This window comes from Enhydra lutris, unplaced genomic scaffold, assembly GCF_002288905.1.
Source record: "Enhydra lutris kenyoni isolate GAN:26980312 unplaced genomic scaffold, ASM228890v2 scaffoldscaffold43, whole genome shotgun sequence".
NCBI classification, from domain to species: domain Eukaryota; kingdom Metazoa; phylum Chordata; class Mammalia; order Carnivora; family Mustelidae; genus Enhydra; species Enhydra lutris.
The window spans coordinates 9,972,101-9,998,937 of record NW_019154127.1 but is presented as its reverse complement, the minus strand read 5'-3'; the positions used below and the strand labels follow the sequence as shown (position 1 = coordinate 9,998,937).

Here is a 26,837-nt window from a genome sequence, read left to right as displayed (position 1 = left end):
TGCCCACGAGCCCGAGACGTGTGTCTCCAGCCCCGACCCCCTCCCAGAACCTCAGACCCGGGGTCTCAGCAGCCTGACCTTCTCAACACGTGGGTGTCTAAGGCACGTCCTGACATTCCCACCAACCCGTGCTTGCCACACTTCGACCCACCCCGTCCCGGAAGCCGCTCTCCCCGGTTGTCTAGGCCCTGAGGTCCTCCTTGACTCCCGTTTTCCTCCCTCCCCACATTCAGTCTGTCAGCACATCCTTCACGTCACACCCTGGATCGATGCACAGCCCCACTTTCCCGCCAGCCCCCACTCCTCACCCCGGTCCAGGCCACCGTCAGCTCCCACCCGGATTGCTTCAGTAGCTGGCTGATTGGAATGTGGACACTCTGACTCTGTTCCCTTTCTCTGTCGTTGCCAGTGAATCAGGTTTCCTTGTAAGGATATGTGTTCCGTAGTTTACACAGATAAAGATAATTTTTAGTATGTATGTTGAAGATTGCAGCGTTTAAACAGGTAGCCAAAGCTACCTAAATGTGGGGGTGTTAACAAGCTAAAAATGGAAAGATGCCCCTTAGCTTTCTTGGGCGTATGACTGTGTCCCTGCATAGAACTTTGACAAGACCTTTTAAAACCATACAGAAGAGAAAGAATCCAGAGCCTCCGTCCAAGTGAGAAAAAGAAGACATGTAGGAATTTAGGTTCTGTCTACTCCCTACTCTTTGGTTTTTGGTTTTCTAGAGAAGCACCAAAAGAAGAAAATTGTAATGGAGACAGGTGATCAGCCCAGTGTTGGTCAATTTGACAGGGAGTGCCTGGGTGCCGGTACTCCAGTTAGTCAGTCCCAGAATGATGCAGGGTCCTTGTCCTCAGGGAGCTAATGTCCTGCACACACCTGTACCCTGCCAATCACAAACCGCCAGCTCCCATTTTTTGTTTTTCCATCAAGCGGAGCCCCAACTAACCAAAGTAGCATGGTAGGATCGCTGCAACTTGCAGAGGGGCTGTTTATAAACTTGCAAATCACAAACCTCCACTTTGCTCAGATTTGATCTCACACCTTACCCTCATGCAGTCACTTCCTAGAGGAACTAAAGCCGTCTGATGGGAACCTGCTCAAGCCCCAGCTACCACAACTGCCAGCTTTACCTACAGCCATTCCCATGTTATCCCCCCCATCCAAGGCCACCCCTCCCTGTGCTTCGGATCTCATCCCCACCCACTTGTCAAAAACCTTACGCTTTCGCTATCAGCAGTCACCTGTTCCATCTCAACTGGCTCTTTACCTTGGCTTTTAAACATACTCTTTTGTCCCATCACAAAAGGAAGAGGAAGAAAAGTCTCCCTTCATTTTCCAGCCATTGCTCAATCTCTCATTCCCTTTGACAGGCAAACTTTTTTTTTAAAGAATTGCCATCTTCCATGCATCCATGTCTTATGTCTCATCCCTTAACCCCCTGTAGTCTGCCTTCCACCCTCATTTCTATACTAAAACAAAAACCACTGATCAGACATTTCCAGGGCTTGTCTTGCTCAATCTCTCACAACATTTAAATTTGGCCACGCTGCTCCCATCTCTTAAAACGCTGTCTTCCCTTGGCTTCTGAGCCCCCATCTACCCTGCCTCTTTATGCTTTTCCTGCTACCATGCTGGCTCGCTCTCCTTTTCTGGGCCCCTTTATATTGCAGTTCCTCAAAGCCCAGTTCTCATCCGTTCTCTCTCTATGCCCCTCTTACTCTGACATGAAGCACAAATCCATGCCCACCACCTTTATACTCTGGACTCCCAACTTTATCTCTCCAGCTTGACCCTCCTTTCTGAGCTGAAGCATATGTACAACTAGCAGAATGGCCTTGCCTCTTAATACCTCAGACACCAACTCCATGTGCAGAAAACAAGTCTCCCACCACCCATCCCAACTGGGACCTCTTCCACTGGCAGCAAGGATTCCTCCTAAACCTTTTCCTTCACCCCAGCATCCAGCGGGTCACTGAGCCCTGGTGACATTGTCCCCTGTGCATCTTTCACTTCTCTTAATTGCCACTGGCACCTTCGTCCAAGCTGCCACCTTGGTTCTGCAGCCTTCTGAAATCCTCTCCTCTGGTTTTTCTTTATTCTGTTCTCCACAGTGCAACCCAAGTAACCTTCAGGAAGCAGAACAAATTATATTATCTCTTCCCCAGCCTGCCCCTTTTGCTCACTGCCAGCTCCCCGTTGCTCTTGGAGTGATGACCCAAATCATAAACCTGCGTCCTGTGGCACTGCAGCTGCTCACCTCCACCTACCTCTGGAGACTCGTCGGGAACCCCTGGGACCCAGCCACGTGGGCCTCATCTACCCACCAGGCCTTGGAACTGTCCTCTCTCCATCCGCAGTGTACTTCCTTCCTCCCCTCCATTCCTTTTTGTGTGGTTAGTTCCCACTTACCTGTCATATCTCTGCTCAGATGGCCCTTCCATAGAACTTCCAAGGTCGCCGTCTAGGTCAGGTTTTTTGTTCCGTGTTCACAGAATTGTATCTCTTTCCTCTAAAACGCTTAGAACAGTCACTATTGTGATTATTTTATTAACAGCATATAAGCTCCATGAAAAGAGAAGTGTTTGTATTCATGACATCCCCCCATACCTCATACGGTTGCTGGCACTTAGAAAGCTCTCAAATATGTGTTGAAAGAATGAATGAAATGAACAAGTTAATGTGTATGATAAATGTAGGGTATTTTAATACAATTTATTAGAATAAAATTCTAGGAAAAAAATATCAAGTCAAAAAATATATATTTTTTTAATTTAAAATATATATATATATATATATATATATATATATATATATATATTTTTTTTTTTTTTTTTAAATCCAGTCAACACTGAAAATTAGAAAGAAATGTGGCAGTGGCCAGGAGGGGAAGCTGAAATGCACACTTCTAGAAATTTAGCCCTAAACTCATTTGGTTTTTGTGAGAGTCACGTGGTATGTTGCACTTGCCTCCACTTGGCAGAAGTAGAGAGGCACAGTTTCTCCTTTCTCATCCTCAAGGCAGTTCTTTGGAAAACTCAGTCTGGTAATGAATTCAAGGTTTTTGTTGAAAATAAGTAAAATATATCAAGTTGTTAAATGACCAAACCTACATCACATGGCTCTAACCACCCTAACATAGAACATGGCACATTTTCATATTATCAAATAAAACTTGAACTTTGATATATGTATATATAGGTATATTTAATTCATGGATTTTTGTGCTGGATGGCCTTTAGAAGTTACTGGGCACAGTTAACTAACTTCAGACGTTGAACAGTTTGAGGCCAAACAGCTCGCTGTGCCGGAAGAGCTGATACTAACTCACGCATCTGGCTACATGTGCCTTTTTTTTTTTCCTTTTATAGCAAACTCCCTTTCCTCTTAAGCAGTATTAATTCTTTTTTTTAAATTAACATATAATATATTATTTGTTTCAGGGGTACAGGTCTGTGATTCATCAGTCTTAACAATTCATAGCACTTACCATAGCACATGCCCTCCAATGTCCATCAACCAGCCACCCCATCCCTCCCACCCTCCCTTTGCCTCCAGCAACCCTCAGTTTGCTTCCTGAGATTAAGAGTCTCTTATTGTTTGTCTCCCTCTCTGGTTTCATCTTGTTTCATTTTTCCCTCTCTTCCCCTATGATCCTCTGTCTTGTTTCTCAAATTCCTCATGTCAGTGAGATCATATGATACTTGTCTTTCTCTGATTGACTTATTTTGCTTAGCATAATACCCTCTAGTTCCATCCACGTCACTGCAAATGACAAGATTTCATTTTTGATGGTTGTGTAATATTCATCTGTGTGTGTGTGTGTGTGTGTGTGTGTGTGTGTGAGAGAGAGAGAGAGAGAGAGAGAGACGTCTTTATCCATTCATCTGTTGATGGACATTTAGGCTCTTTTCATAGTGTGGTTATTGTGGACATTGCTGCTATAAACATTAGGGTGCACACACCCCTTCAAATCACTACATTTGTGTCTTTAGGGTAAATACCCAGTAGTGCAGTAAGCAGTGTTAATTCTTAAACTTCCCTTCTTCAATATTAGAATGACCAAATTTCTGAAGCAAAAAGTTAGAACACATAATCTTAAAAGTGGGTGTACTTCTTGAAATAGTGTTTTTGAAAGCCCTTAAGATAGGTCATCGTCTTACCAATATGATACTATTTTTATAAGCTACAGGAAGGGCTTTTCTATTCATTTAATACTCTGCTTAATTTTGTGTCAAAGTGTCTGTGTTAAAGAGGTTTGTTAAAAAGGGCTCAGACCTTCCTTTGTACTATAGGAAGACCCTCAACCTGGATCTGGCTGCTGATTTCTCATGACCTGACTGTGTCCATGTTCCTGGCAGGAAGCCCACTAAAATCACCCTGTGCCCTTCTCAGGCATGGGGAGGTATGTGCTGTCTACCTGTCCCATCACAGGGAGTGTGAACCTTGATGACCAGGTCAGAGTGGTATCTGGCAGGTTTCTCTACAAGGTCACCATCTTTCCCTTTCTCTTTGATTAGTAGGATGCCAAATTCTGTTCCTTATCAGTCTGACATTTACTGGCCTTTAACTTCCATTGACAACTCCTGCCTATCTCAGTTATCTCTGTGATAGTTGTCAAATTGTCGCCTCTATTCCCACCACTCCTTGTTCGCTTGTTAGTTGTCATCCTACCATAAGGAAGAGCTTTCTCTTCTTTCCTCATCCATTTAGTTATTCATTATATCAGGATGGACTCCCAGATTCCTACTTTATTTTAGTAGGTTGTCATCTTGTATCTTCATTTATTTTGATGCTCAAATTGTCCTATATTTGACCAGTGAGAACTTTGTTAAGCTGGCTTCTGTGTCCTTTAACACATATCAGCCTTCTCTTGGACTTCCCTTATCCCAGGCCTGGAGTTACACATTCCTCCTAGGAACCTGATTCTTCTTAATGGAGAATGCTGTTTTAGTAGAGTTTGGTGCTCAGTGTGCTCATTGTTACTGGGGGACCATTGCTTCGAGGCCCTCAGGGAGCAGAGTTAGGAAAAATACATACACATGTACACATAGATCTATAACTGTTTCTGTCCATGTGTATGTATTTTTAACCCACTATTCTTATTCAACTCAGGGGTGTAAGTTTTGGTTTTTTTTTTTTTTCCATGTAAGTAAAACTCTTGCAGGTGGAAATAAACTTGGCCTCCATAATTCTAAATATATTTCCTCAATTCACTTCTTTGTTCTGTGTAGTTAATTTCCCGACCTTGCCAGCTGGCTTTCAGCATCTTTCCACGTCTTCTCCACCATCTCCCCCGACTCCCCTCCCCACCCCCATACATTTTTGCTTTCTCAGCCTCCAGGCCCACCTGCACCAAAGCCTCTGCACAAGGGTCAGCCCTCTTGCTTTTTCAAAATGTCCATCCTGAATGCTGGTGAGAGTCTGCTGTCTTCTCCAATTAGTTTTTCCAAAACCAGCAATCCCACCAATTCCAAAGAGTTGGTCATGTTTTTCCTGGATGTAGCCTGGGCAAGCTTAGGCAAGAAGGTTTTGGGGAGCATTAAGTTACTTTCCGAAAACATTTGAACTCCTCCTCCTCTCTGACTTTTTGAAATTTGTAATAGTGCATTTGATTTATATTCTAATAGCCTGCTCTTAGTTCCATTTTGGTTCGTGATGTTTTTGCAGATAATCTGTATTAGTCTCCTGTGTCTGCTGTAACAAACACAAACTCAGTGGCTTAAAACAACACAAATCTATTCTCTTACAGTTCTGGGGATCAGAAGTCTGAAATGAGTCTAATGGGTCCAAAATTAAGGTGTCAGCAGGGGTGGTTCCTTCTGGAGGCTCCAGCGGTGAATCCATTCCCTGGCCTTTTCCAGCTTTTAGAGAAGCCTGTAGGTGGCCTGCGACCCCTTCCTCTGTCTTCAAAGCCCGCAGCAAAGTGTCTTTTTTTTCTGACTCTGCTTCCTACATCATACTGCATCTTCTGACCAGCTCTTTTGGGGTCCCCACCCCTGTAGGCCCTTGTGTTTACATCAGGCCCACATGGGTAATCTCCCCACCTCAAGGCCCTTCATCTGATCACTGCAAAGTCCTTTTTACTATACAAAAAAGTTCTGGCCACAAGGTCGAGGGATCCACAGGTTCTGGGGATTAGGACATCCTTAGGCTGGCCTAGTTGCCTTATTCAGACCTACATGGTACCAAATGCAAGTCTTATATCTTAAAAACAGGATTTTAACTCCTTTCATGGCAGGTGATGGGCAACCTACAGATACTGATTAGAAAATGAACATCTCAGGGCACCTGGGTGGCACAGTCAGTTAAGCATCCAGCTCTTAGTTTCAGCTCAGGTCATGATCTCAGGGTCCTGGGATCAAGTCCCGTGTTGGACTCTGCTCTCTTCATGGAGTCTGCTTGGGATTCTCTCTTCTCCCTCTGCCTGAACCTTCCTCACTCTGTCTCTCTCTTTCTCTAAAATAAGTAAATCTCTATAAAGAAAAGAAATGAACATCTCTTAGGGTTTTTTACATACCGTACATGCAGAGATGCATCTCATTCTTTTATGTTTTACATTGTGCATTAGCAGTATTATTATTAATCATAGTCATAATGATATATTATCCAACCCTTTAATTTTTGCCATTCTGATGGATCAAACTGGAATCTAATAGTTTTCATTGCATTTCATTAATTAATTGAACATCTTTTTATATATTCCTTGGGTGTCTGTGTTTCCATATTGTGCTTGCTCTGTAATGTGTCCATATACTTTCCCCATTTTACTAATGCATTATTATTACACTTCTTTGTAAATTAAGGAAATTAGCTCTTTGTCATATGTCTTAAAAATAGTTTTCCCATTTTCTCATGTGCCTTCCAACTTTTTTTGTTGTTGTTGTACAGAAGCTTTAAGGTTCTGTGCACCTGCTTTTATTATGTCCTTTGATGGTTTATTTGTTTCTAACATTTACATTTTCACTCCATCTGATACTTACTTTAGTGTAAGGAATGCAGTAAGAATTTGCTTTTGGTTTGGTTTCCAGATGTCTGGCCTATCCCCCCCCCCCCCATCGTTTATTAAATGTCCTCTTTTCTCCACCTTTATCTTACACTGGACTTCACTACGTATGTGCTTCTGTCTGGGAACTCTATTCTGGCACATGGCTCTGTCTCTTCAAGCACGACAAGCAGGCTGTTTTAGCATCTGGGCTTCTGTCTCTGCGTCTGACAGAGGTCATCCCTCCCAGTCATTCTTGTTCAAAATCCTTTGGACTCTCCCATATTTATTTTTCCATAAGAATGTAGTGTTATTTTGTCAAATTTCAAAAAAAAATTACATTTTATTAGGAGTATTTTGATTATGTAGATTAAAGTAGGGAGAATTTACAACTTTATCATCTGGGTCCTTATGTAAGAATACCATACATCTTTCTACTTATATAAATCTTTTATATCTTTCAGTGGTTTTAAAGTTTTCTCCATATTATTTATATTAAACCTGTATCAGATACTTTAAGATTCTTAGCTGATACAGTAAGTAGGATATTTTTATCTATTTTCTGAGTCATTTTCATTTGCATACAGAAAAGATTGATTTTTATGTCCACTTAATAACTATAAAACTGTAGTTTTTATTGAATGCTCTTTATGTTACAGTGTTTTATACGGTTTTGTAAATATACAGTCATGCCATCTGCACATGATAATAATTTGCCATTTCTTTTCAAGTGTTTATTCCTCTTATTTCTTTCTCACATCTAATTTATTGTCTAGCACCTCCAAAACAGTATTCACTAACAGAAGTAATAGTGGGCATCTTTATCTTAATCCTCTTAGCAACATCAGTTAATGTTTTACTATAAAGCATGAAGCTAGCTTTTAAGTTTAAGATGTGTATTTGTTTATCATGTTGGGAAAGCATTTATTTAGGGTACTTAGGGCATCTTAAGTTGGGTCAGGAGTCATGAAAACTTTGTCAGGAGTAATAGATACAGAGGTAGGAATTAAGCATAGAAGCAGCCTGACCGTTAATTTGTTTAGTCAATGTTTATTGAACACCTACTATTTCCTGGGAACTCTTCTGGGCACTGAGCAGTAGACAAAACAGTCAAAAGGCTGCAGTCATGAAACACACAATTCAGTGGGGCAGTCAGGTAGGAGATAAGCTAAATAACTGTAATATGTATTAGATCATATGAGATGTGCTATAGGGAAAAATAAAGTGGGAAAGGAAACAGCAGTGTTGAAGTATACAGCAATCCCTAAACAAATGAGTGTATATCAATTAATACTGATTCAAAATGTTTAACATTCTTCTATATAAATGTTCATTTGTGAGATCTTGACATTTTCCTTTCGTAATATTCTAGGTTTTTTTAAATATATTCTTTCCTTAAAAAGAGACCAAAACATGTCAAAAAATACTGCCCTGGAAACCTCATAAATACTACAGTGTGAAGAACCCTCAGCTCAGAACATACAGTTGATCTTCATACATCTTAGGAACGTTTGATAGAGGACAGCAGGTATGTATTAATTCATTTTAAAACATTTTAGCATATTTTTTGGTCTGCTTTTGTGAAAAAGCAGAATTGAAAGCAATGACACAAAAGCATAGTTTCAGAATGATTCAAATGTATATCTTGATCTTGAACATTCTTCTTTCTTTTTTTTTAAGATTTTATTTATTTATTTGACAGAGAGAGAGATCACAAGTAGGCAGAGAGGCAGGCAAAGAGAGAGGGAAGCAGGCTCCCCGCTGAGCGGAGCCTGATGCGGGGCTCGATCCCAGGACCCTGAGATCTTGACCTGAGCTGAAGGCAGAGACTTAACCGACTGAGCCACCCAGGCGCCCCAAACATTCGTCTTTCTAATTCTATAACTAAACGAACATGATATATGAATGTATTGTTCTGCTGGGCAGCCATCCCTTTTCGCAGTGCGTTCCAGAAAAGCATATCATCAGCTGGATTACATTTTTTCAATTTAAACGGTGTTTTTAATTGTGGGTTGTATTCATGAGTCATAACAACAAAGAAACCACTGTAAACCCTGTTATGATAGAAACAGTGCAATTATGCTTCAACGGTAATCAAACAGGCACTGTCTACTGTAAACACTAGTCAGTGTTCAAAATATAAATGTTGCCAAAATCTGAACTATACAACACCATAAACTGGTATATCAAAAACTAGTCTGCTCACTCTATAGTAAGCACTAATAACATAATTACTAACTACTTATTTTTAAATTCTTGAAGGCAGAGGTTTGCTTTCTTCATAACGCCAGTGCCTGGTAGACACTAAATAAATGTTCTTTGGGGCGCCTGGGTGGCTCAGTTGGTCAAGCAGCTGCCTTCGGCTCACATCGTGATCCCAGGGTCCTGGAATTGAGCCCCACCTCAGTGTCCCTGCTCAGCAGGGAGTCTGCTTCTCCCTCTCCCTCTGCCCCTCCCTCTCCCTCTGCCCCTCCCCCTGCTCATGTTTTCTCTCTCTCTCCTCTCTCCAATAAATAAAATTGGAAGGAAGGAAGGGAGGGAAAGGAAAGAAAGAGGGAGGGAGGGCGGGACATCTGAGTCACACTCAAGGGGAGGGGATTACACAAGGACATGAATATCAGGAAGTGGGAATCAGTGGGGGCCATCTTAGAAACTACCATCCACACCGAGTACATTCCAAAGATAGCCTCAGAATGGTATGTGATGACCCCTTCTTCATCACTGGGGGCACTGGAATGCTCCAGTACTCCCTAGGGTGGAAAAGTGACAATGTGGAAGAATCACCTGATGGTTTCCCCCCTGAATGAATGTCCACAGTTAAGTGATCATTATCATGACAACAGGAAGGGTCCTGATAACCAGTGAAGTGGACTTCCAGTCTTCCAGATGTGCCTGACCACCCTCTCCTAAGCCAATACTGTACCAACTGAATCTAAAGAGCTTGAAATGATTCTTAAGAGAAGGATTCAGGAATAGAACTGGTTTGGGAAATTAAAGCACAACTTATTTGTTCTAACATATAGTCCCTGCTTGTACTGTACAAGCAGATGTCCACTGCCTGAACCTGGGTGGAAAAAGGGTTTGCAGGTGGATATTCCTTAGGCTTTCAGCAGGAGCCCCAAATGGACTTCTCTCATTCCCTGACTCTCTCTGCTTCTCCCCTTTATCTCTTCCCTCTCTCTCCTGATAACTTCTCCCTTCCCATTTTTCCCCTCAAGATTTGCCTTACTTCCCTAGATAAATAATGAATAGAAGGGAACTTCCTCAGTCTGATAAAGGAAAACCTACAGTAACATCACACTTAATGGTGAAAGACAGGACCCTTTCCTTCTCAGATCCAAAACAAGACAAAAACATCAACTCTTACCAACACTTGTAACCAACATTTTACTGGAGATTCTGCCAACTAATCAGGCAAGAAAAAGAAATAAAAGGATCCATGTTAGGAAAGGAGAATTCAACTCTATTTACAGATAACATCATTATCTGTGATAGAATCTATTAAAAAGCTACTAGAACCAATAAACAAGATTACACAATGCAACATCAATATGCAAATATCAATTGTATTTCTGTGTACTAGCAGCAAATAATTGGAAATTGAAATTAAAAGATAGTACTACTTAACAATACCAGTATAATAACAGCTATCATCCAAAATATGAAATATTGGGGGACCTGGGTGGCTCGGTTGGTTAAACCTCTGCCTTCAGCTCAGGTCATGATCTCAGGGTCCTGGGATTGAGCCCCACAAGGGGCTCCCCACTCAGTGGGAGTCTGCTTCTCCCTCTGCTTCTCCTCCCCACTCATGCTTGCTCTCTCTCTCTCAAATAAATAAATAAAAATCTTTTTAAAAATATGAAAATATTTAGGGATAAATCTGAAAAAAAAGATGTAAAAGATCTATGTACCAAAAATGACAAAACATTGCTGAGAGGAATTAAAGATGGCCTAACAAGCCAGAGGTATGGCTTGACCATGGATAGAAGACTCAATTTTGTCAAGTTATTTGTCCTCTGTGAATTTATCTATCAACTCAACATGATCCCAGTAACAATCCCATTAGACTTTTTGAAAGAATTGACAGACTGATTCTAACATCCCCATGGAAGCTCAGAGGACCTGAATAAAATAGCCAAACAACTTGGAGAACAAAGGACAGAGTTGGAGGACAAATGCTCTCACATTTCAAGATTAATTATAAAGCTGTAGCAGCCAGAACAGTGTTGTATTGGTGTAAAGGTAGAGAGCTAGAGGAGCAGAGCAGAAGAGAGAGCACAGAAATAGACCCGTGTACGGACATCTCAGTTATAAAGATGCAGACGCAGTTCGGTGGGAAAGGGCTGGTCTTTTCAAGAAATGGTGCTAGAAAAATTGATATCCTTATTTTAAAAATATGAACTTTCATCAATTTCTGATCCATCACAATTAACTCAAGATGGATCAAAGTAAAGCAAAACTGTTAAATTTCTGGGAGAAAATCTTTGTGCCCTCCAGTTATGTAAAAGTTTCTTAGCTGTAACACCAGAAGGATCATTCCTAAGAGAACAAATTGGCAGTTGGGCTTCATCAAAATTAAAAACATCTTCAGAAACTTTTAAGGGAATGAAAACACAAGCCACAGTTTGAGAGAAAATATTTGCAAATGTACATCTAATAAAAGACTTAATGTCCAGATTATAAAAGAGCTCCGAAAAGTCAATGGTAAAAAACCAAGCAGTGCAATCGAAAAACAGACAAAAGATTTGAACAGGCATTCCATCCACCCCTGAAAAAAGGAAGATGTTAGGATGGGAAATAAACTCATGAAAAGATGTTCAATATGATTAGTCATTTGGGAAATGAAAAGAAAATCACATGGGATATCACTAAACAGACCTATTAGGTTTTAAAAAGAGTGACCGTATCAAGTGTCAGCAGCGATGTGGAGCAGCAGGAACTCTTAGACACTGCTGATGGGAAGGCAAAATGGTACAGCCTCTTTGGAAAACAGTTTGGCAGTTTCTCAAAAAGTTAAACGTACACCTACCATATGCTCCAGTCATTCCATTCCAGGGTATTCACCCCAAAGGAAAGAAATCCTATGTCCGTATGTAAGACTTGTGTATCAATGTTCATAGCAATTTTATTTGTAATAGGAAAACAATGAAGAGAGCAGAAAGGTCCATCAGCAGGTGATGAGCAAACAAATTGTGGTATAAGTCACACAATCGGATAGTACTCAGCACTTTAAAAAAAGAATGAACTCTTGATATACCTAGTAACTTGGATGAATCTCAAAATAATGATGCCAAGTTAAAGAATGCAAATCAAATAGAAGTGCAGACTGTATGATTCCATTCATATAAAACTGTGGGAAATGCAAACGTAAGGGGACAAAATATAGTCAGTGGTTGTCTGAGGTAAAGGTGGGGAGCAGGGAGCATCAAGGGAGAGGAATGACATGGGGGCCGAGGGAAACTTCTGGAGACAGTGGACGTGTCGACTCTCTGGATGTTGGTGTTCATCTCCCAAGTATATGCATGTGTCTATAACGATCAAATCGGACACTTCAAATATGTGCAATTTATCACATGTCATTTGCATACTGTATTTCTATATATGCAATAAAAGAGATTTAAAAAATTGTATCCAAATGGCTTATGATTTAGTTTTCGTATGAAATATATGCTGTCAGTATGGCAACTATGTTGACCCATTGGATGCATTAAAAATGATCATTTAAATGTTGGTGAATCACCTAATAAACTCATTCAAGTGCTCGTACCATTGCTACTGAAATGCTTAGTATGAAACCATCTGGTCCCCATTTTTCTTACGATGTGTTTTTGTCCAAGACTACTATTAATACTAAGAACAGTTATCTTTCTATTTATTATGGCAGAAGGAAGTACATAAGTTTACCTAAAAGCTGATATTAATAACACTGAAATTAATAAGTCCTAGTAAATTCCACATTGTGGCTTCACTAGGTTGGAAACACTCTGTCTCAAAAGAACATAGCACTATGTAAAGCATTTATGACAACTTTTAAGTTTAGTAAATTCTAAAACATCTTACAGATATGGATTGAAATCATAGTTTGTATTTACATCAGGCCCACATAGGTAATCTCCTGACCTCAGGGCCCTTCACCTGATCAATGCAAAGTCCCTTTTACTACATAAAGTATTTGTGTCTTTTTAATTATGAGGCAGTGTAGATCAATGAACCCAGTAATTAATCTGAAGTTACTTAATGTTTTTTATCAGTGAAATAGATTAGGTTGTAATAGTGACCAACAGTAGACTGTGCCTCATACCATGTACTATAGGAATGTATTAAAGGGGCACCTGGGTGGCTCAGTTGGTTAGGCATCTGCCTTCAGCTCAGGTCATGGTCCTGGGGTCCTGGGATCGAGCCCCATGTCGGGTTCCCTTCTCCTTGGGGAGCCTGCTTCTCCCTTTCCCTCTGCCTCTGCCTGCCGCACCCCCTGCATATGTGCTCACTTGCTCTCTCTCTGTCAAATAAATAATCTTAAAAAAAAAAAAAAACTGACAGTACATCCACTAGATAATTGGTGACAATAAAGAATTTTCTATCCACCCATCCCACACACACACAAAAATATTTCTCTATAATAAGACCACATTTTGCATCCCATGAAAACTATACCTATTGCATTAATGAGCAGGAAATATTAATAGACAATTTTGCTAATATGGCATCTTCTCATTGGGACATTTTTAATTGTATGAGATTATTTTTTCAAGCATGTTAAAGGAGCTACAATTCAGTCTCCAAGCCATAGAGACCTTGCAAAATAGAGACTCACAGGAGATTCTGTGCAGTGGGACAGTTCAGCCATTAAGAGAGGCTTATGGTTCTTTCAGTTCTAAATGAGGAGGGCAATAATTCTTCAGATGCACCTTCTTTTTTACAGCTAAACCTATAAAACCTTCCATTAGAGTACATTTTAATCTGGTAGAATTGTTTTAAGTGTGAGGTTGTTTAGCGATATTAAGGCTTATTTGGCTCCAGTGGATTTCCATTAGAATTTTTTCCTTTTTTTTCCTCTGTGATATCAGTGTTTATTAAACAGAGAGACCAGGATGGCTAGCTCTCTGCTACATCAGACATGGGGCATCAAAACTCATTTTAGCCCCCTGGAAGCATGTGATTCAGAGGGAATATATTTTTTTTAATGTAGATGGAGTGGAGTATAAGCACATCGTCAAACCTCAACATTCTAATCCAAAAATGGAAAAAAATACTCCAGCACCCTAACCTTCCATTCATCATCTCCCTGTTCCTGTCATGTCAGATTCTAAGTGAGTTGCACTGATTAATCTGAAAGATTACGGGATGAGTGATAATTTTCAATATAGTCTCAGATTTGGGACTCAACACTATAGGTAAAACAGGAAAAGCTGAATAGCGAGTTTTTCCCATAGGCCTGTCACAGGGTTTGAAATAATAGAACATTTTAAGGTTACAGTGATACATAAGTTGGGTCAAATGATGTCCATTTGGGGTCACGTAGCATGGTGTAAGTGAAAAAACTTTCAAGGCCCACAGACCTGGATTCAAAACTCAGTTCTCCCAACTCTAGCTTTGTGACCTTGGACAGGTTATTTCTGAGCCTCGGTGCGCTCATCTGTAAGACAGGGTTACTAGTACCCATCACACAGGACTGTCCTCATGATGAAGTAATCTACCGTATGTGAGCTCTTACCTCTGTGCTGGCACAGAGCCTAACGCAGGGATGGCGGTGATCATTATTCAAGCATTTACAGGTACGGATCGTGTGGCAGCACTCTGCTAGGCCTGAAGTTACACCAGGAACAAGACAGCCTCTGTCTTCAGGGAGCTTTCAGTCAAATGGCATTAGTCAAGCAATTGTTCCCAGCAAAATAGTCGATGGGGAAATAGACTGACTCGTGTTTGCATCTCTCACATAAAGACACAGGCAATGCCCTGGAGTCCCAGCATTTGTCCCAGAATTACTTGTCCAAGAGGGAACTAGTATTTGTTGATTGTGAACTACATGACGGGTACCGTGATGGGTATTTACAAACACTGTCTCATTTCTCCCTCTAATAACCCCATGGAATCAGTGCTGTTATCATGTTGTGTAGATGGCCAAGGTCACTTAACTAATTGACAGACTCAGGTTTGAACCCACGCTGGTATTCCTTCGTATTGTCACCTTCGATTGTCACACTCCCACTCCTGTAGCTATTGAACAATTTGTGACTGTAAATGAAACACAGTCTTGAATTAAGCCTGTATCCTATGATACTGGGATGGCTTTCTCAGAGGTGTGTTACAAGGAAGGAGGAGGGAATTTTTAGAAGGCTTTAGAAGGGGAAGTCAGCCAAGAACAACTGGTCAAAAATTCTTCTCACAGATCAGCTTCTCGCAGTGATGTAGATTTAGCAGGATGGATGAGGGGAGCAAGTTTGGAGCTAAAGTCATGAGCAAGGAGGGGTGAGGAGGAACTCCTCCCAGGGACAAGGACAGGCAAGGCTATGAGGGCCAAAGGGGAACATTTTTGGATCTTTGGAATCTCGTACACCAACATCTTGGTCTCTAAACCATTTGCAAATGTTCAAAAGTGAGGATCTTTGCCTGTGCCTCTGTCCACTGTTACACAGCAGAATGGGTCTGGAAAGATTGATTCTTTGCCTTAGGATGTGTGGTGTTTGCTGTTGTGATGCTTAATGAAAAAATTCCTGAACTTGAAGGGGGAAAACATGAACAACTGTTTCACCCGTCTGAGCGTGTCCTCTTCACGTGGTCTGAACCTGTCCCCTTCACATGGCCAGGAGTAGCTGATGTGAACGCAGCTTGTGGGAAGTAAAAACACTTGTGAAAGATTAAGAACAGTACTAATGTTAGTAGGATTATTGGGGCTAAGATTTCTGTCGTGGGGAGATGGTGAACCGCCTCCTGTATTCCATGAGACAAGGAGAAAGTTTGAGAGTCAAGCCAAGGCAGAAAGAGGCAGAAACTGATTTACGGAAAAAAACCAAAAAACTCTTAGTAGAGAGGACGTTAGATCCCTTTTGGGAAGGGTCTGATGGCAGCTAATTTCTCTTTTGCTTTTTTGATAAAACAGAAGAATTGAGGGTATTAAGTGAAAAGAAAGTAACCCTTGTAAAGCCCCTGGGAGCTGAGTTCCTTTGTTTCAAGTGCGTTGATCCAACATCCCCTGGTGGCATTACTGTGCCTTAGTGCAGCGACATCGCAGAGGGGCGCGGAGCCATCTGGCGTGTAACTAAAGCCAGCCTTCTGGAGGGCCCACGTTTGGGGTCCTTCTTGTTTGATTTCATATTGTCTCCATTTTAAATTCTCACTTCAGATACCTCAGGGCTTGCTTATCAACAGTATCCAAAGTCCGTGTGCAAGGGCGCCAGGCTGCCTCAGTCAATGGAGCGTGCTACTCTTGATCTCAGGGTTGTGAGTTCGAGCCCCACGTTGGGCATAGAGAAATTACTTAACAAAACAAACAAACAAACAAACAAAAAAGTTTGCATATGTTGGAATCACTCTTTCTAAATTACCGTGGCTCAGGGCTATGTGAGAAGCTACGTGCAGCGGCTGTCCTGAGCGATCTCGGAGCTGGACTCACTGCACCTCAGAGAGCAACTTTCCTGTGAAATTTGTGTTCTTGGGGAGTATGCATTTGACTGTGGGCTGCCGGCTCTCCCAGGACCCTTCAATCAGAAAGGAAGGAAGTATTGCTGATCTTGTGGGGCACATGTAGGAGAGCTTGTGTGAGAGACACTGTCATCCGGCCTTGTTTGTCACACAAATGGCTCAGCTCAGTCAAGTTCAATACTACTGCCTAGGCTCTAAACCAAGAATTTAAAAATAAAGTGGAAGTAAAATGCAGAAATCTATTTTTCACTGAATGTTAATTAAGCAGGGTGCCAAGAACAAAGTGCCGAAGATTTATTTTAGCTACATGGACTCTGAAACAGTGTGTGAAAGTTGCTTGGGGGAGTAATTCACTGAACTAAAACTTTCATGACCTAAACATTCCTGAAGAACTACTGTGTTTAAATCACCTTGTACGGTACTCAATTTGAATCAAATCCACCCAAAATAAAAGAGACTCTGTCTAGGTCTTAATTAAATTAAGTTACTCCACCATGGTCTTCGGTTATAAGGACTTTGGACTATGTGGGATCTTTTGTCTCTGATGAGAAACTAGGATCACTTCATCAAATTTCATTTCCATCTTCAGTTTTTAAACACATCTCTTTGAAGTCTGCTTTACTTTATTCTTAATTCCTAAGTAAGAGTTTTTTTCACACTGAATAGTTAAGTTTATAATAATTAGACAAACTCAGTTTTGATTTTTCCAAATCCATTATTTGTAAAAGTCCAGTCTTTATGTAGCTGCAAATATAGGCAGTTCGTTATTAAACAAATGTGAACTTTCCGTTGAGTAGGTTGTCTTCAAAAAACCTCCGATACTTGGATGATTTTTCCATGCAAATCAGCATGTTTTTCTGACTTCCTTCTGTCATCATGTAACATATAATCAGGGAAGTTATTTTCATGTTATAATAGTCTAAATAAAGCACAGAAAGGAATGCAAATTTTTTTAAATTAAAATGTAAAAAAGCCTTATAATTATGGATCAAGTGTACATCCCTGGGACTCACTATTACTCTTATATTTAGAATGAACGTGAGCTCTAGAGAACTACTAGATTCATTAGTTGTATTCTATATTATATGTTTAATCTCAAAAGTGTAATTTCATCACTAATAAGTAAAAGTGTGTGCATCTCCACAAATATGTCTGGTTTTCCTCAGTCTTGCACTTCATACCAGCCACCCACACCTACCAAGTACTGTCATTTTCTTCAAGGCAAAAAAAAATGTCAGCACTCTTAGAGAACGAGGATGTAATTCAGTAATTCATAAATTGTTGTCATTGTTGTTCTCTGATATAAACTTCATCTTCCATGACCTGTGAGCATAATCTCACCAAAGTTTGGTCTCATAAATCTTATATCTTACGTGGAGAAAACATAAAAGCCAAACTGAGATTTTTGCCAGAAAATAACTTGAAAGGGATGTATTGTTTCCCTTTCCTAGTCCTCCATTTATAGTTAAGTATAATAAGGCATATGTTCATTTTAATGTCAGTAGCTATAAATCTAAAAATACTTTTCTTCTGTCAGGTTGTTTACTATGTCTCTGCCTGGTCCAGCAGAAACAGACATAGACCAGCAGCTCCCCGGTGCAGCATTAGGACCTGGTAGGCTGGCCGCTGAGTGCGGGGGCAGCCCTGGCACAGGTGACTGTCCCAGTGGCAGTCCCGGACACGCCTCTGAAAGGAGTGTTGACTATAGCAGGTCCCAGTGTTCCTGCAGAAGTTTAAGTTCTCGCTGTGATTACTCAGAAGACTTTCTCTCTGAATGTTCAGAAACTGCTCTTAATAGAAATTATTTAGAGAAACCCGTGATAAAAGAGGAAAAGGACGAGAAGAAAAAGTACGTCTCTAAAATCTCCCAGTCTAAAGGTAAGAAGCAGTATTTTCCAAGTAAGACCAAATTTCTCTTTCTAATGACATTTTTATTTAATGCTCTAGTATTTTAAGTAGACCACATTGCGTTTTATTATCCTCCCATATTTTAAATGTGTCTGTATAAGTGAACTTTTATAGAAGGAATTAGGAAATAGAGAAATTGAGAATCGTAACAAGACAGCAGGAAGTTAGGCTGAAAATGTAAAGCCTAGCCCTCTTGCCCATCTTACCCTCCTGGAGCCCACTAGTGAGGCTGGTTCCATTTTTAGTTAACAGGTGGCCTCGTTACAGATACCTGGATCTCACTGGCTTCTTGCCTTTCATCTCAGCTGAGGAACCAATGTTTGAATTGCCAATGAAATGTAAAAACCTGTTTCAACACCCCAAGAAGATGGGCTTCAAGTCCGGTGAGGCAAAGGTCGTCCTTTGACACAGGGGTGGTTCCAAAGGCTGTTGATAATGTCATTCCCTCGCAGACTGTCAGAGTACTGACACCATCCATTCCTAACTGTCCAAACTGGAAGGAGCCTTGTGATATCCCTAACCTCATTCCCTGCCTCCCTGCCTGGACCGTGATGACTCCCTTCCATTTTAAACAATCCTGGGCTTATAAATACCCCTAATAGAGAAATAGCTGAAATGCTCTTCCACTGTGATCACCAGAACTGCCAACAGTCAACAACTGGAAAATACGTTAGCATGTAATGCTGTATGTGGAACACGCCTACCGTCACCTTTACCCCGTATCTCCCACCCCCAGCCTCCTGTGACCAGGTGTGCCTAGGACTCCCTGTGCTACTTCTGAATCATCATCAGGTCCCCTTCTTCTAAGCTGTAGGATAGGGATTCTTAATCTAAGATCCATGTCTGTGAGTCCCATGAAGATCTTTGCATTTTTTTGGTGTCTATTTACATTTGTAAATTTTTCTAGGGAGAAGGACCCATGAGCTTCTACCAGATCCTCAAAAAGCTAAAAGCCCCTTTCCCAGAGAGGTGGGAGCCTTACACTCATGGGCCAGGCCCGCGGTAGGACATGAAAGGTCCAGTTCCTTCTCTCACCTAGGACTCTGTCAAAAGAAGTCTGTTTGTGGCATTTGGAAGAGATTATCACAATAGAACCCACATCGTGGGTAGACTCCATGGTTATAATCCCTTATCCACATTTGTAATTTATAAAACTCTGAAAATCAAACATTTTCTATACCTGTGGCCCCCAAACTGATTCGGCAACAAAAACCTGATTTGGACTAACATGAGACTGAGCTTTATTCATTTCACTTAGTGTGAAGAGTCCTATATTTCACAAGAATATTCTTTGATTAAAGTCTGCTGTCCCCAACCCTACAGGGAGTACTATGGAAAACACTGTACATGCACCAGAATAATAATAATAATAATAATTCAGAAACAGTCTGGCCCCATGGTTTTATGACAGGGGTCATGGCTCTATACACTACATTTTGTATCAATTCTGCACTTTTGTGGGGCTGCATGAAAGGCAGTTAACATTTATAAAACTATTTCCATAGGAACTGAACTTTGGGTTCTAAGTGCCTGATAACTTAACTTCTAAAAATTGTTTCCTCATTTATTCCACAATTATGTATTGAGTGTTTTATGCAAGATACCTGGTCATAAATGGGGACCCTTCATTAAGAGTAGTTTAATCATTAGGCCAAATCTGCATCATTGTATGAAATGAAATAGAAATTGTAAGAGATACTTAACTCTAGCAAACAAACTGAGGGTTGCTGGAGGGGAAGTGGGGGGGATGGGCTAACTGGGGGATGGGCACTAAGGAGGGCATGTGATGGAATGAGCACTGGGTGTTGTATGCAACTGATGAATCACTAAATTCTACCCTGAAATTAATAATACACTACACGTTAACTTAAGAACAAAAAAGAAATTGTAAATTTTGTCATTCTTACATGTGTAGGTTAGTGTAATGAGATACAAAATCATTAAGGACTAAACCCTGTTTCAACTTTCCATAACCTTAATTAGTATACAAATATACATATGTATAGTATGAATTTATTCTATATCACTCAAACACAAGTGGTATATTTACCTTCTGAAGGAGACAAGTCTGGTTCATCCTCCCCCAAACACCCACTAAGGTAGGCAGAAAATGCAATCTCGGGCAGGTTTGGGGGATGGAGGGAGGGTGGGTAGCCTTACACAAATGAGAACAGCAGAGAAGGGTTTCTGATCCTTCATTCTCATCACTTATGTGCTCCTTGTCCAGGCTGATACTTCCTGTTTTCAAAGCACCCATACTCCATATGCACATTTCCTCCTGGGGCCTTGGCCAGTGCTCCCAGGGCCACAAAGATTCGTCCCAGGCACCCACTCCTTCTGACTCTGCCCTTCCATCATGTGAGTGTAGCATAAGACAGGGACAGAAGTCTCCACCGCCCACAGAACCCACCACCCGTCATCCTTCTAGTCAGGGAAATCCCTCTTTCCACCAGGTCACACCACCCAAGAGCGTAAAATATTCTAAGCTGGGAGTCAGGCTTCCAAGTAGAACATGTAGGACCTGACACCCCTGTTGTAATCCAGCCCAACCCACATTGCCTGGGTCTGGGGCTCCCCTAGCCAGCACCCAAGGTATTAAATTGCCTGGTGTCCTAGTAGGTGTCCTAGAGTCAGTCCTCCGCTTTCCAATTTTCAGTGTACTCAAAAACCTGTTCCAAAATATTCAAACATCCAACCAGAGCCCTTATGAAATCATTCCGGTGGGACGATAGTTGTAAAGACAGTCCATCGATTATAGATATGATGCGGATACTGATCGTCGTCACCCGTGTAGTCTGTCATAGTCACGATTGAAATGCTTTATCCCTGAAAGCATCCTCAGTTTCTGCCGGCTCACTTCCATCGCAGGCAGAACCCCCTTCCCGCCACCCATACCAAACATGTCAAGCTGAGTCTCAGATGATGTGTGCACACTCGGGCTAATAGCTTAATGTTCAGACTCCAGTGACATTAGCCATTGAGTGCTTTCTCTCTCCGGGATGAAGACCATGTTTTTTTTGGATCCTGGAATCTAGTTTCAGTCTCTCTCAGAATGTGGATATAATAATACACATACACACACACATACACGGGCAGTGTGCACATATATGTACATAAGTGTCATACGAATGCACGTACATATGGGACCTGGGTTCTCTGTCTCCCCACTCCCTAGCTGTGTGCCCACCAGTAAGTGACTTCACGAAGCATCGGTTTGTTCATCTTTAAAAGGGAATAATAACACAGTGACATTACATATACATTTGACATACTCAGTGCAGTTATATAAGGTTGGTGCTTAGAAGTTGGGTGTAATATTATTTAGATACATTTTGTTTAAAATAGACTTCTAAATACAAGCCAACTAACTACTTCCTTTTAAGTCCAGTCCAAAGTAACGGGGGAAATTGTCTATGTTGGACTTACTGAGAGATGGAAAATCCATACGATTCCTCTAAACAGCTCAGTGGCTTTCTGGGGGTTTTTTTGAATATATGAGATCGTCATATGTAACACTGGACTCTAAGATTATTCTTGAATTGCCTTATAACATATTATCGGAAGGGTTATATCAGAAAATCTACATAAAGCATTTAGTTCAATGCTTAATACATGGTGAGCCCTTAGTAAATGATATCTATTATTATGGCTTTTAGTATAGCTTTAATAATAGAAATAAGCATAAGTTTTCCAATCAAAGAAGACCTGGTTTTCAATCCATGCTGTGTGTCTTTGTGGTTATGGAACCTTGGACAAATGACTTACAGTCTTCAGCTGTCAAATAGACTCCTGCTGACCCTGAGTGAGGTATGAGGTATCCTGCATATGAAATCCCTGCCCTGGAGCATGGCTAGCCATTACATGTGTTCTTTCCCACTCTAGTTTGCCTGTGTACGCGTGCACAGGTGCGGGGGTGGGGGGGGCACAAACATGTATATCTGCGTCCATATGCATATTACTAGTAACAAACTGGATTGTCTGCTCACACAGGCCAGAAGGAAATCTCAGTTGAAAAAAAGCACACCTGGAATGCACCACATTTACATTCCCAAAACAATATGATTACCCAAAGAAGAGACGCTATGACTCACCGCATACTGTCAGCAAGGCTTCATAAGATTAAAGAGCTAAAAAACGAAGTAGGGGATATCCATCGTAAATTGGAAGTCACAGTCCTAGAAAACCAGTTTTTGAAACAGCTTCAGCTTAGGCACTTGAAAGCTATAGGGAAATATGAGAATTCACAAAATAATCTACCTCAAATTATGGCAAAACATCAGAATGAAGTCAAAAATTTGAGGCAGCTACTTAGGAAATCCCAGGTAAAGGAAAGAAGTGCATCTCGGAAACTTCGAGAAGCTGACAGTGAGCTGCTCAAGACTAAAGACGCCTTGCAGGCCCTGCAGAAGCTTTCTGAAGACAAAAACCTTGCAGAGAGAGAGGAACTTACTCAAAGACTATCTGTTCTTACAACAAAAACGGAGGCAAATGACAAAAAAATACAGGTCCGTATTTCAGAGGCCTAGAAATTGTAATGTCCCAAAATGGACATGGAGAGGGTGTACGTGCATCACGCTTATGCCTGTGCAGTGAAGTATTACTAGCTGCTTTGCTGGCAGGCCACACCAGTGATGCTGTCTAAGGAGGGGGTCGGGGCCACGGGCAAGGGGAGATGTTCGTTCTGTGGTCTAGTGAGCTCATTCTGCAGCCGGGCTCGTTTGTCTGGAAATGACCATTCTCTAAGCTTGTTGGTGTGCTGGAAAGGGTATTGGGTTGGTTTGGGTTGGGTTGGGTTGGGTTGGGCTGGGTGAAACCTCTTAGAAGCTAACCTTCTACTTTAAATTGTTTATTAAAAGCCTACTTTCCTAAAAGCCTGCCCCCTGCATCTCTCCCATCCCTCATATTCCCTGGCCAGTTGTCTTCTCACTACCGCCGACATTGTTGGTATGTTCGAAACAGAAGTGTTTCCCGGATAATGCTCCTGGGAAAAGGGAGGGGAAAGGAACTACAATAATTGACATGAATGGTTTGATCTTCCTGAAGGCACATGGTCATCAAAGGCTCAGGGACTGCACCATAAGGGATGATTTGGGAGAACACTCTGATTCTACTGAGAATTCTGCCAATGTTATGTTAGTCCTTGGTCTCTCTGGACAGACATAAATTTTAAAAATTTACTGTTTAATACCTCATTATGTGATGGTAAGAGGCCAATTTTCTTATGAACTTGAAATAAGAACTGATAAGAAAGTTCATTTCATGTACTTTCTTATCAGTAATTTCCTCTTTGGTAAAAATCTTCCTCTACTTTTAAAGAGAATTTTCTCCCATAAAATGAGCAGCCTCATTTTCAGTCATGTAATTCATTATCCAAAGTTCTATTATTTGACCTTCTAAGTAATATTGGACCATCTTAGCACATGTCCGTCAGGGAAAAATAAATGTATTTTTATCTCATCTACATATTTTTACATATATATGTTAAGTAGTTCATGTTTTATGTCTGTATGTCATGTTTTATGTCTGTACTTTGGTCTGTAACCAAAATCAAAAAGAATTCAAGAACTATCAAGAACTATCTTCTTATCAGATGCACTTGGTCATATGAGAAATTTTGTTTGGTTGTAGGGCATTTGGTGGTTGGAGAAAATGCTTATGAGCCAAAACATGTAGTATTTTTTTTTAATGTTAATAGTTTGGGGACTGGAATTAAAAATTATTTCATCCTTCTAGCTAACCATATTGCCCACTTTTCTTTAATGAGAAAGTATTAATACTATAATGGGGGAAAAAAGAAAGAAAAGGCCTTTTGGCCAAGCCTTTGTCAAAGTCCAGACCAAAGAGTTCTGCAATAAAATTATCATGCTGGAGAGGATGGAGAGGAGGTGCCCACAAACCTGTAAGCCCTGAGTGCCAATGGCCATGGTGCCGGCAGAGATCTCCTGGTCTTAGAATTCCTTCCTCCTTGAGGGGCTGGGGTGAGTCTCTGCAGGAGCTTCCAGGGTCAGTCAGCCGAGACTCGAGCCCTCACGCCTGCCCTCCAGCAGCTGAAGCTTGACAGAGCTCCTGAGTTCACCTGCCACACTAGCAGGTCTCCTCCCTGTGAGCCCAGCCACTTGGGCTGAGTTTTAAAGACGGCATTGGTTATATTTATTCGTTTTCAAGAAATGTTCAAAGGTTGTTTGTATTTTTAGATCAAATTCCAGAGCGTAAAAAAACATTAGGTTCAAAATATATTGATTCTCTAGAATTGGGATCTAGGGTTTTTTGGCTTTTGTGTCTGTGTGTGTGGTTACATTTAGTTCTAATATATGGCATGTACTAAAATTGTGTTAAAAATTCACACTTCTCATTAATGCAATTACTGCCATTACAATTGAAGTTTTTTTAAAACAATACTACATTGGTGACAGAAGAGTTGAAATATATACTGTTTTCAGAGCTTGGAAAAACAATTGAGGTTGAACAATAGAGCTTTTAATCGGCAGCTGGCCATTGAGACCCGGAAGACGGTAGCAGCTCAAGTAGCTACAAAGACCCTGCAAATGGAAATAAAACGCCTTCAACAAAAACTTAAGGTACTTCTTTTAAAACAAAATGTAAGAAAATTGGTGAAATTTTCCTTCCCCAAAATATCAGAACTATTCTTTAAATTATTTAACTTTAAGAAGCTAAAAAAAAAAAAAAAGGATCTATTTCTCAAATTAGTTTTTTGTCCCTACAATCATATGAACAGATAGAAGATCTGAAATTACTCGGATGAGTTTCCAGCCTGGTGAATGTGTGCGGTAGGGAGAAAAATTAAATCTCTCAGCTATTCATTAACAAAACCCTATTAACATTCTCATTCCATCACATGAATTAATATTATTTTGTTTTGCTATCATTTTAATGGAAGCCAAACTAAGTTTTTTTTTAATTACCTTTCATCATTAAAATATGGTGAGTAATTTTAGTGGCCCACAGATTTATTTTAAAGTCTCTCTTGGAAATGTTTGCAAACCAGTTCTGTTTCATCTGGAAAAATGACATTGCCTTTTATGATTCATGGTCATCCCTGGTAATGACCCAAGGAGAAAAGGAATAGAAACTTTAAAGATGTTTTAAGTGCCCTGACTGCCTCGGTCACTATGGCTGCATAACATATTACTCCACAATTTAGTGGTGTAAGAATTGAGAATATTAATTCTGTTCACGAATCCACAATCTGGGCAGGGCTTGCTGGAACGAGCTCATCTCTGCCACTCTTGACATCAGGTAAGGTGGTTCAAAGACGGGGGCTGGAATTCTCTGAAGTCTCACACATATGTCTGCAGTTGGTGCCAACTGACAGCTGAGATCATAACTGGGGTGTTGGCCAGAACCACCCACATGTGGTGTGGGCTTCCTCACAACATGGCAGCTAGGTTCCAAGGAGAAGAGTGCAGAGATATAGACAGAAAGAGAACCAGTCACATAGCATCTCTTCCACCTCATTCCCTTTGTCAAGGCAGTACAAGAGGAGGAGCAATGGATTCTTGATGGGGAGTCACCAGGTTCTGGAAGAGCATGGGACCAGAAATGGGATCAGAAATACTGCTGAACCAATTTTAGAAAAATGCAGTCTGCCATATTAATGTAAATCATTAATACCTGAGTTTGGGAGAGCATGGTCCCAAAGATCAAAATTTCTGTTTCTGTACTTTGAAACTCATTTTCTTCTCTTTTCCTTTTTTTTTAAAAGATTTTATGTATTTCTGGCAGGAGAGAGAGAGGGAGATGGCGAGCATGATCGGGGCAGTGGGGCAGAGGGAGTAGCAGACTCCCTGCCAAGCAGGGAGCCCAATGTGGGACTCGATCCCAGGACTCTGGGATCATGACCTGAGCGAAAGCAGACACTTAACCAACTGAGTCATCCAGGCGCCCAGAAATTCATTTTCAAAGTCATCCAACACCAATTCTAGACTCTGCTCCATTTCTAGAAGTCAGTCTTCCACAGCTCCCAAATGAGGTACTGCAGCTCCACCCTACATCTAGGCTACAAGCTCACCCCTGTCATTGTGGCATTGTCTATTAAGATATTGTTTCCTGGGGCACCTGGGTGGCTCAGTCGGTTGAGCGGCTGCCTTCGGCTGAGGTGGTGATACCCAGGTCCTGGGATCAAGCCCCACATCGGGCTCCCTGCTTGGCGGAGCCTGCTTCTCCCTCTCCCTCTGCCTGCCGCTCTGCCTACTTGTGTTCTCTCTCAATCTGTCAAATAAAAAATAAATTCTTTTTTAAAAAAGGTATTATTTCCTGTCTTTTGGAAGCCATCTATCC

At 41.1% G+C, this 26,837-nt stretch overlaps 1 protein-coding gene across 3 annotated transcripts in view; it reads left to right on the top strand.

Moving 5' to 3' along the window:
• The first annotated feature begins 7,628 nt into the window (after nt 1-7,628).
• The window catches only part of LOC111155622 (LCA5L, lebercilin like), a 29,965-nt gene continuing 10,756 nt past the window's right edge, over nt 7,629-26,837 (top strand). The window contains exons 1-5 of one of the 3 annotated variants that reach the window (XM_022515889.1): nt 7,629-8,517; nt 18,169-18,509; nt 18,785-18,922; nt 22,530-23,044; nt 24,980-25,117. In XM_022515889.1, coding sequence (XP_022371597.1) covers nt 18,179-18,509; nt 18,785-18,922; nt 22,530-23,044; nt 24,980-25,117 — 1,122 coding nt within the window. In that variant the 5' untranslated portion in view covers nt 7,629-8,517; nt 18,169-18,178. Of the gene's footprint in view, nt 8,518-18,094; nt 18,510-18,784; nt 18,923-22,529; nt 23,045-24,979; nt 25,118-26,837 lie in introns of those variants that run through there. The other 2 variants (XM_022515891.1, XM_022515890.1) reach the window with 2 other exon arrangements.